We start from the raw sequence: 10589 nt of genomic DNA, 5'->3' as shown, positions 1-10589 counted from the left end.
GAGAAGTTTAGAAAAAACAAGAGCAGCGAATGAAGTGCAGAAAAGAGTGATTGAAAAACAGATCATGTGAAATGTTACTTTATTTTTCATTTATCCCAGAAAATGCTGACTCAGCAGAAAAGACCCCTCTGTGTTTGTGTGGTCAGTCCCAATTTGTCTGAGGTCACTTCCTGTTGCTCTTTGTTTTTGTTGAGCAGGTGAAACGATTTAGTCAACAAGATTAGATTATTATTGGTTTTTATGTCCTGGATTATGAATTGTTAATTAGTTGACAACATTCAAGTTTTTTCTCCTTTTAATTATTCTTCTTCTTCTTCTTCTTCTTCTTCTTCTTCTTCTTCTTCTTCTTCTACTTCTTCTTCTTCTTCTTCTTCTTCTTCTTCTCTTCTTCACACTAGTTAAATTTGTAAACAGATTGGGCTGAAATTTGGTAGCTATAATCTATGGATGTGTACTCATCGACTCTCGGAGCCCGATTTTTGAATTGGGGCCCCAAAAGGAAAAAAAAACGAAAGTCGATTTCTCATTTATTTACGAGTCAAATATTACGACGGTTGGTGGTACTGCATCATTGGCACATACCTAATTGGGGCCCATTACCCCGGATGTGTCATAGGGGACCCTGGGGGCCCCATTTTTCAAGTAACTGCTCCTCTGTTAGTTCGATGAATTAGTCTTTGACATTAACTGTGTGTGTTTTTGGATTAACATATTTTTTGTACCAATTGATTTTTGTGTCATGTGGTGTAATGACACATTTCTGTCAATAGGGGGCAGTAATTTAATTCTTTCCATAGTTCTCTTTGTGTTCCCACATTTCCTTTTTTTTCTTTGAAATGTCCATAGATTTTCCTTTGATTTGCACTTTCAGTATATATTTATACTAAATTTTAGTTTTCTTTCACTTTCTAATATACTTTTTCCTCTCTCTCTCTTTGTGCCCTTGTATTTCATCCAGTAGTTCCCTTTAGCTTACTTTATTTGTCTTTAGTTTTCTTTTAATTTTCTTTATTTTTCCATTAGTTTTCCTCTTCTTTCCTCCTGTTTTCCTCCCTTTCTTTTCCTCGTCAGTGGCTGCAGGAATGCGGCGGAGCGTCGCTCGGCTTGTGATCCGTAATCAAATCAAAATGTGTCTGCATACTTTCCCATGGGGACGTCCAATTAGACGTCAACAGTGATGAAGATAAACAGTTGCAGAACAATCAGGAAGAGTTTCAGACGCATAAAGCAGGACGGAGATAGAAGGCGTTCATTTGTAGAGCGGTTTGATGAAGCAGTGGCTAACAACAACAACAACAACAACAACAACAAAACAACAACAACAAACAACAACAACAACAACAACAACACAACAACAAACAACAAAAACAAAAACAAAAAAAAAACAAAAACAAAACAAAAACAAAAAAACAACAACAACAACAACAACACGATGCAAGCACACATGGATCCTCTCAAACACACTTAATGACACAACAAAACACGTAAATTACAAGCACACACTTCCACACTTTGAGATACGCACACACACACAAACATGACACACACACAGTTTAAGTTCTGCTGTGGTTTTCTGTTATTAGCTGCTGATGAAAGCGTGTGTGTGTGTTTGGGTTTTTTTGTGTGTCTGCAGATCTTATTTTTAGAAATACGACTTGTTTTGTGAGACGCACACACCACGACACGCTGAGCCCTGATTGGTCAGTGGCTAACAGAAGCAGGTGTGATGAGCTCATCAGAGCCACGTGTGTGTGTGTGTGTGTGTGTGTGTGTGTTATTGTACGTCTGTGACTGTTCTGAATGCAGGCATGGGATGTGAAGACGTTTGACCTGGCTCTGACTCCGCCCCCTTGTTTTGCAGAGGTTTAAAGTTCTAAGTCCAAGGCTTCATAAAAAGCCTCCTTTAGTTGTTTATCACCATTGGTTAGGCTCCTCCTCTTTCTCATCATATGGCCTCCGTACGGTTCCACCCACAAGTGCACGTCTGGCCTACTGTGCGCATGGAAGTCAGTGGGATGCTGACGTGAGAGCAGACCAGGGTCAGATAAAGGTCACTGGAGGCCAAACCACGGCCGAGGAGCAAGAAAGGGCAAATAAGGACCAAAATGATCCCATCAGGGTTCAACAGGAGCCAAACAACATCAAAAGGGGATAAAAGAAGCCAAAATAGAACCAAACTATGGCCAAAAGGAGTCTCAACGAGCTGAATGAGAGTCAAAAGAACTGAAATGAACCAGACGAGAACCAAATGAGGCCAAAGAACAAAACAAGAGAAAGAGGGCTAACAAAGAGCCAAAAAGAAAGACAAGTGAGGGTTAAAAGAAAGCCAAAAAAAGGCCCAAAATGAGGAACAGGAAACCAAGAGAGGTCTAAAATGAACCAAACAATGGACCAAATGAGCCTGACCAGAACCAAACAAAGAACAAAACAGACAATGAGCTAAAAAGTGGGGGGGGGGGGAATCAAATGAGGGCCAAAATAATCCAAATGAGGGTAAAGGAACCAAGACAGGACTAAAATGAACCCAACAATGGACAAATGTGGAAAAGGTTAAAAGGCGCCAATAAAGGAACCCAATGAGAGTCAAACTGAGTCAAACAAGGACTTAAGGCCAAACAACAACCAATGAGGACCAAGAGGAGCCAAAGAGTCAAATAGGAACAGACGAGCTTCACAAGGAGCTGAACGTGAGTCAAAAGGGACCAAAAGAGCAAAAAGGACCAAAGGTAAGTTTTAAGGGACGTGAAACACTTTATGACGGTTGGATCTATTTTATTGTATCGGTAATAAATGCATGAATATTTAGTTGTTATTATTTGTTATTTGGGCAATGAAAGACGTTTGAAAAGCTCCATTTTTTAACCTGCGATCTGCGTTTTTTGTGTGGCACAAGGTATTGGACTGGTTTAGGACTGGGTTTAGACCCAAACTGGGCGGTTCAGATTCCCCACTTGTTCAAAGGAACCACTTTCTGCAGTTATTATCTGAAGTAATGCTGATCAGCTCCCTGATGTTGGCATCCTGCTGCACACCTGGAGCACAGCTGTACACACACACACACACACACACACACAGCGTTTCCACTCTGTCTTTTTTCCATCTGCTCCCGTTCCTCACGCCAAACTTTCCAATCCATGCAAACCAGGCGGTGGTTTTTAGGATTCTCATTATGCAAAGCATTCACTCTGAGCTAATGGTGCTAACTTTGTGTGTGTCTTATCTAGAGTCACATTTCTAGATTTGACTCTTACGTCTAAACCGCAGACAGTGAAAGATCCTCATTTTTACCACAAAATCCCCTAATTAATCATACCTCTTACTTATTACAATTATTATTACTTCCAACTATTCATGAAAACATAATTACTGATATTAGTTAGTTTTACTAGTAGTTATTTGTTATCTATCACCTGTCAGAGGAATAAAGAAATCCTCGTCATATTAGCCTTTCTGCTCACTCGCTCATTTTCCTCATCTTCTCTACGACGTGGCTTCCCTGGACTTAACATCATGTCGTGTTTTGAATGAACAGAGTCGGGAGACGGCAAAGCGTTTTTAATCACACATGACTGGACCTAATATCCCATAAGCCCACTGACCAGGTGAGTCCTCATTGGCTCTCTTTTCTTTATACTTTTCTAAGCAAAATATCTTTATATGTTAAATACAGTTATACCATGTTGAACTTCTCTAGTGTGCAGCATGGTGGGAGTTCCATCATGTTTTAGAGCTCCATGCTTGTTTTAGCTAGTTTATTATTTATTAGAATGTTTACAGATGAGCTTTAAAAGCAGGTCAGATAGAGCAGACTGTACAGGTGAACAGAGTTTTTTTTTTTTATGGCCACAGAACTCGTAACTTTTAAATGTTTTCACATTCAAACCAAATGGAAAATCTTCTCACGTCTGATTGGACAGAAATGTCCACATGCAAACAGAGTGGGTTGGATCGTCGTTTTCAAAGCGGTCAGAGGGAAATGCAACGTGAGGCTGTTCACCGCGAGAGTCGATGCTAGAGAGGACCGGAGGTAAAAATGATCTTAGGTCTTTGGACAAGCTTTTAAAAACAAAAACAAAAAACAAAACTCTTTAAAAGTTTAAAAGTTGGTGTTGATTTGTTGAGTGTTAATGTTTTTTCTAAGCTATAATACAACAAAGAAAACCTTTCTATGCTTTCAACGGCTCAGTTTTTAACCTTTTTTTAAAGAAGAGTATCATCTGCATAGAGAGACATTTTTTGAATATCAGTAAAGCTAAACTCTTCACTATGAGTTTTCTTTTCATCCTCTTACGTTAAACTTTCAACCATGTTTTCTACCTTTTAAACCACTTATTCTAAACGTTTGTCTGCTCTGTTTGTAAAACCTGTAAAAACTGTAAAACCAAAGTGGTTAAACGCTCTTGCTATAAATGTCTACAGCTCAGTTTTTAACCTCGTCTGTATAGAGAGGCATTTATTGAACATCAGTAAAGCTGAAGTTTTCACTCTGTTGTTTTATATTTTTCTACCTGTTTTTTTCTTAACATTTTCTAGTTTTTAACTAATTTGTGCTAAACATTTTTCTCTTCTGGTTGTGAGTCTTTCCTCGTTACATTTCCAGCCAAAATGGAAAACCCAATTTGATGCATAAAGAAGAGTATCGTCTGCATAAAGAGAAAGTTCCTGAACATCGGTAAACCTAAACTCTTCACTATGAGTTTTCTCGTCGTGCTCAACATTTTCCAGATGTTTGTAAAATCTCTGATAAATGAGGAAAATGAGAAGCAAAAATTTCTAACTGAAACCGCAATTTTGCTTCCTCGCAAGCGGCGTTTGAATGCCTCATATGTTCACATTAGTGTTTGGTGTTTGCCATGCAAATCCACAGGTGGGTCAGTTTCCAAATGAGGCAGGCAGTGAAACATTTGGCCAAAAGAGAAGCTAAAATGACTAACTGGAGATGCAGGAAAAACAGCAGCTGATTGTAGTGATGCTCAGAAACCAAATCTCTGTTTCTAACTGAAAGGAAGTGGAGGGTTTTACCCACAGGTGGAAGTAAATAAACTTTTTATCAGGCAAGTAATTGGCCACCTTTTCAGGTGGATAACATTTTTATTCCATTTACAGGCAATACTAGTGTGTAAATGTGTGATGTTCTCACAAATCCTGGATGTGATCTGGGGTGGAGGGAGTGGCTAAAAGTGTTTACTAAATGAAATTGTAAATTGTAAAATTGTGATCTGTGTGGCCTACACTTTATCTTAAGAAGCTTTAGTTTTTAAAAAATAATGCTACTTGTGGAGGCCTCTACATGTGTTTCACTCTTTAGAAACCAGAGATGGTTTGAAAGTTGAGGAAGTTAAGATTGCCTGTCATGGTTTGGAGGTTGACGGCTGTCCTTCTTTGGTTTGCTGCAGATTTGGGCGGAGCTTCACTCTGACGATGAGTTCACAGGAAGCCAACGTCACATCTTCACTCCTCTTTTTTCAGCTGACTCCTGGCTTCATCACCTTGTTGGCTTGTAACCTGTTGGTGGCTCTGCCCACCAATGTCTATGTGATATGGCTGATCGTGGGCAGGGCGAGTGGGGTGGCGGTGTCTGAGATCTTTGCCCTGAACCTCTCCTTGTCTGAAGTTCTGTTCAGCTTGCCATCGCTCCACCTGGTTCTTCACTTCACCCTGGGGAGGAACGTGAGCCAGGAGCTGCTCCTCCTGCAGCTCTTCTTACGGCTCATGTTCATCGCTCGCCCGCTTTTCCAGAGCTGCATCTGCCTGGAGCGATACCTCGCTGTCGTACACCCACACCTGTTCCTCAGGTAAACAACCAGCAGGAGGTGGAGCTTAGAGCATAACTAACTTGCATAACTAGGGATGTTCTGATCAAATGGAGCCAACTTAAAAAAGAAGCTTTTACAAAACTCACTCAAAAGCATATGCCAAAGGAAACCAAGAAAACCCAATGTGATACATTAAATAGCTCTGTTTGATAAAGAAGAGCATCGTCTGCATAGAGAGACATTTATTGAATAGCAGTAATACCAAACTCTTCACTATAACTGTTGTTTTTCATCCTCCTATGATGTCTGCTCTGTTTGTAAAACCTTTCTGAGCACAATGTGAAACCAAAGTGTTTAAACGCTCTTGTTGAAGTTAAAAAAAATATTAAGTGTTAAAAATATAATTTCAAGCCAAAACCTTCTACAGTTCAGTTGTAACCTTTATAATGAAAAGTATGGTCTGCATAGAGAGACATTTATATATATACTGTATATAACATGTGAGTCTTTGTGTGATTAGTTAAGCCTCTCTCTGTCCTCAGGCTGAAGCCTCTGTGGTATCGGCTGATGTTCTGCGTGACTAACTGGGTGGTGGTGGTGCTCCTCGCCATCATTCCTACCTTCATGTTCACTGTACATCAGTCTGCGGTGCTGCTCATATGTTGCTCCTTCTTCTTCCTGGTGCTCATGACGTACTGCGGCATGCACGTCCTGTGCACGCTCACACGTCCTCCGCCGGGCCACGGCGACTGCGGCCTAAGCTCTGCCAAGAGGTCGGCCTTCAATGTTATTGTTGTGACGCTGACCTTCACCAGTGTGACTCAGATCGTCCAGGTGATCCTGTTGGGCCCCGCCATTCTGAGGACCCAGGGCTGCATCAGCATGTGGGTCACCTCGATCACCCTGACCTTCAGCATCGTGGGCGGACTCATCACGCCACTGTTGTTCCTCCAAAGGGCGGGAAAACTGTCCTGCTTCAAACTGGGAGTTCCCTTCACCGGCTGAGTGGGAATGATGGGATACTGTGACACGTTAACGCTTCCGTTTCAAACGCTGGTGGTAGAAACGCCGCCACATAAGATAAAACAAAATTTTTCTCTACCTCTTCAACTTCACAGAAACATTTAATGAGTAATTCTAGTTAAACTAGTTATAATCGTATTTTTATATGTGACTCCTAGTAATACTAGTCAAAGTGAGTCCTGAACTCCTTCCTAGTGAGAATGTTTTCTGTAACTCTGACCTAAGTGTAATGTTAAAAATAAAAACTTATGAAAATACACACAAACCCATTGGTGTTGGTTTAATTGGAGGCAGTGGCCCCCAAACACCGGCTCGTGGACCATTTCCAGTACGCAACACATAGAATGTTACGGTAATTGTATTATAAAAGTTAATGCTACTGGTTCCCTATGGGGGGTGGGGGGGGGGGGGTTCTAGGGAAAGAGATGAATTCACCTGAACATGCATTAAAATGAAGATAAAATTAATTTTTTATAACTTTGTTTTTTTATTCGTTGCTCGGTACTAGCGTATTTAAATGTGGGCGTGTTCAGAACTTTGGCTTGATTGAAGCTCGATTTTCAATTAATAATGATGCCATCCTATTGTTTCGTTTCCAAGACAAACGTGTGTGTTTAAAGGAGGGGTGTGTGCTCTGAGCTTCACGCTGAGGATGAGAACATTATTCACGTCCTGATGACGGAGCAGCTCTGAGGAGCTTTATGTAACACGTGTGAAAGGCTGGAGCAGAGGACCACGGGGGCTGCTCCGGACACTGTGTGTGTGTGTGTGTGTGTGTGTGTGTGTGTGTGTGTGTGGTGTGCGTGTGTGCGTGTGTGTGTTATAGTAGAGTTGCTTCTTTAATTCAGCGTCAGTGGTTGATAAATACCATCAAGTTGATTATTCACTTGAAACTGAATAACTGAGCCATGAGGGGGCGATAGAGAGACAGCAGCTGTGATTCCTGCAGGACAGCACAGAGTTAGAGAAGCACAGAGTTAGAGAAAGCACAGAGTTAGAGAAAGCAGAGAGTTAGAGAAAGCACAGAGTTAGAGAAAGCACAGAGTTAGAGAAAGCAGAGAGACGTAAATGTCTTTAAATCCACTGTTTGCACTGGAACAGGTTTTTATACCAAACCCTTTTGTTGCATTTTATTCGTGCTCTGGTATTTTAGTCATTGTGTTTAGTCACTTTTTTACTCTCGTTAATTGACTTATTTCTGCTCATTAGCTTTGTGTCGTTTAGTGGTTGATTTATAAACACACACAACTGTAACTGAAAAATACATGAAAAAGGCCAGAAGGGGGCGATAGAGAGCGCTAAACCAGGATAGAGATTTATGCTTGTTGATGGTAAAGTTCATTCTCACTAACTTTAATCTCTAAGAGTATTTTTTTTTTGATTTAAAATAAGAAAGTAGTTCTCCTGTCAAACTTACTTAAAACCTGTTTATGATCCTGAATAAGTTAAGCCTCTGACTGTTAAAAGCCATATACGCTAATCTACAGTCATAATTTAAATCCAAGTATGAAATAAATTTACCTTAAACCTGTTCCATAACATTATAATAAACTTACACTTGAAACTCAGTTAAACCTGAATTTGTTTATGAATCAGAACTAGAATCTAAGATTAAACCTGATTTTTGTGGTTGTCCTGATCAAAAAATGTAAAAACTGTAATTTAGCTATTTTTGAAACAATTTGTATTTGTTAAATGTATAAATAAATGAATGGTGAGGACACTTTGTTCCCATCATTGTGTGGGCAGTAAACATATGGTGCTGTTGTGCAGACTCTCTCTCTAATCCCGACTGTCTCTCTGCTGTCTAAACACACCACATCAGATCAACGTGGAGCTTTAACTCAAGGTGCTGCTGAGCTTCAGGAATATTTCTCATAAATCTGATCAAATCCCAGAGCAGCTCGACCCTCCGAGGCTGCGTCTCCAAAGATTTATTTCCGGCTCTGGCTGTGACTGCTGCGTCGGGCCGGATGACCATCATGACAAAGCGTCTCAGATCCGTCAGCGCTCGCGGATCCTTCCAGGTCTGAGAGACCTGATGGAGGTCAGGACAACCAGCACTGCTCCTTCAGATTTATTAGAAAACTCCATTTTCTTTGGCTTTGTCGTTCACTGATGAAGCATCGGTGCGTCTGTGAAACAAAGGAGCTCTTCATCATCAACATCGTCGTCATTCAGACGTTTTACTCTCATTAAAACAACCCAAAGGTGGATTTTGATCACAGTGTAAATGCTGCAGTCCACCTGAGGACTGCTGAGTCATGGTTGGCAGATGGTTTGAGCTGGTTCGACTGGTCAACAGTTCAGTTAGTGACAAGGGAAAAAAAACCAAAGTATTGTTGCTGAGTCACAGTTTGAACAACAATAAAATTTAAAAAAACATGCTACGTCATGCTCAAACACCACAGGCTTCCTGATTAATGTTGCTGACTCATGTTTTGGCTTACCTGAGGAATGTTATTGAATTAGCGTGCCTGGGTAATGTTGTTGGTCATTGTTTCATGGGTATTGTTGGTTTAACCATCACAGCCTACCTTACCTCATCATTTGTGCTGAGTCACAACAAAATGTTTGACTGCTGCCATTTATTATCAACTGGAGACTATTTTAACAAGTGATTAAAAGTACAGATATAAATGGGGAGTATTGTGTGGGCATTAATTTAGCTGAGTCATGTTTTGACCCGTGTTGAATGGCCTCTTGTTTTCTGCCGTGTCTGTGTTTTTCTGACAGACCCAAAATGTGAGAAAAGGTCCTTTTTGTGCCCACAGAAACATTTAATGAAGCGCCGGCTCTCACAGCGTGCTGAACGCACCAATGGGAATGCGACGGTGGTATTTTTGCGAGCTGAGAATTCACTAACAGCTTATAAAACGCTTGAAGGAAATTAAAGCAGAAGCAGGAATTACAAAAGCCACGAGGAATTTCATCAGAGTTTTTGCTGAAGACAGAAAACAGCCGCGTTCTCGTGTTCAGAGCCAACAATGCTCAGATGTTTCCTCAGCAACTCCACCACTACTTTACCACTGCTCTGAAGATATAGAATCAATCACAGCAACGTCAACAACCACAACGTCCAATACAATTTAATGTCAACAAATACGCCAACAATGTTTACGACGTCAACGACATAATCTACTACAACTACGTCAACAACTTTAACAAATGTCAGCAAAAGTGTCATCAACAATATAATAAACTACAACAAATACATCATCAATGTCCAAAACAACACAGCTACAACGTCAACAACTATGTTAATATCAACAAGAAATGTTAACAACAACTTTAACAAATATGTCAACAAATACATCAACGATGTCATCAATATACGTACAACTCCATCAACATCATCAAAAGCCAACAATGTCAACAACACAGCTACAACGTCAACAAATACTGTACGTCTCAATGATGTTGACAGCAACTGCAACAAGTATGTCAACAACAATATCATCATCATTAACAATGTAATCAATTACAACAAATACCTCAACAACAACAACAACAACAACAACACAGCGACATCAACCAACATCTTAATATCAACAACAAATATGTAAACAATATAAAAAACTACAATAATGTCATCATTAAAAGTATTGACATTTAAGTCAAATAAGTCAACAAAAATATAGGAAATAACATCAATAACAAAAGATTACACATTAACAGCAGCTGTTTTACTATAAAGATAATAAAGATTTTAAACTAAACATCTTTTCATCTCAGTTTGTTTCATTTTCATTTCAAACATGTTTATCTTTAAGGTGAAAACAAAGAAATCTGAAATGAATCCATGTGTTC

At 39.9% G+C, this 10589-nt stretch overlaps 1 protein-coding gene across 1 annotated transcript; it reads left to right on the top strand.

Annotated features, from left to right (window-relative positions):
- Positions 1 to 2093: 2093 nt before the first annotated feature.
- On the top strand, positions 2094 to 6761 carry LOC114458732 (G-protein coupled receptor 183-like). The gene is made up of 2 exons (XM_028441128.1): positions 2094 to 5795; positions 6299 to 6761. The coding sequence occupies exons 1-2, from the start codon at positions 5422 to 5424 to the stop codon at positions 6759 to 6761; spliced, it is 837 nt and encodes a 278-aa protein (XP_028296929.1). The 5' UTR covers positions 2094 to 5421.
- Positions 6762 to 10589: the final 3828 nt, after the last annotated feature.

The sequence above is a fragment of the Gouania willdenowi genome, unplaced genomic scaffold (genome assembly GCF_900634775.1).
Source record: "Gouania willdenowi unplaced genomic scaffold, fGouWil2.1 scaffold_173_arrow_ctg1, whole genome shotgun sequence".
In the NCBI taxonomy this organism is placed as follows: domain Eukaryota; kingdom Metazoa; phylum Chordata; class Actinopteri; order Blenniiformes; family Gobiesocidae; genus Gouania; species Gouania willdenowi.
Note: the sequence above shows the minus strand (reverse complement) of the source record. Positions and strands in the feature narration are given on the sequence as shown.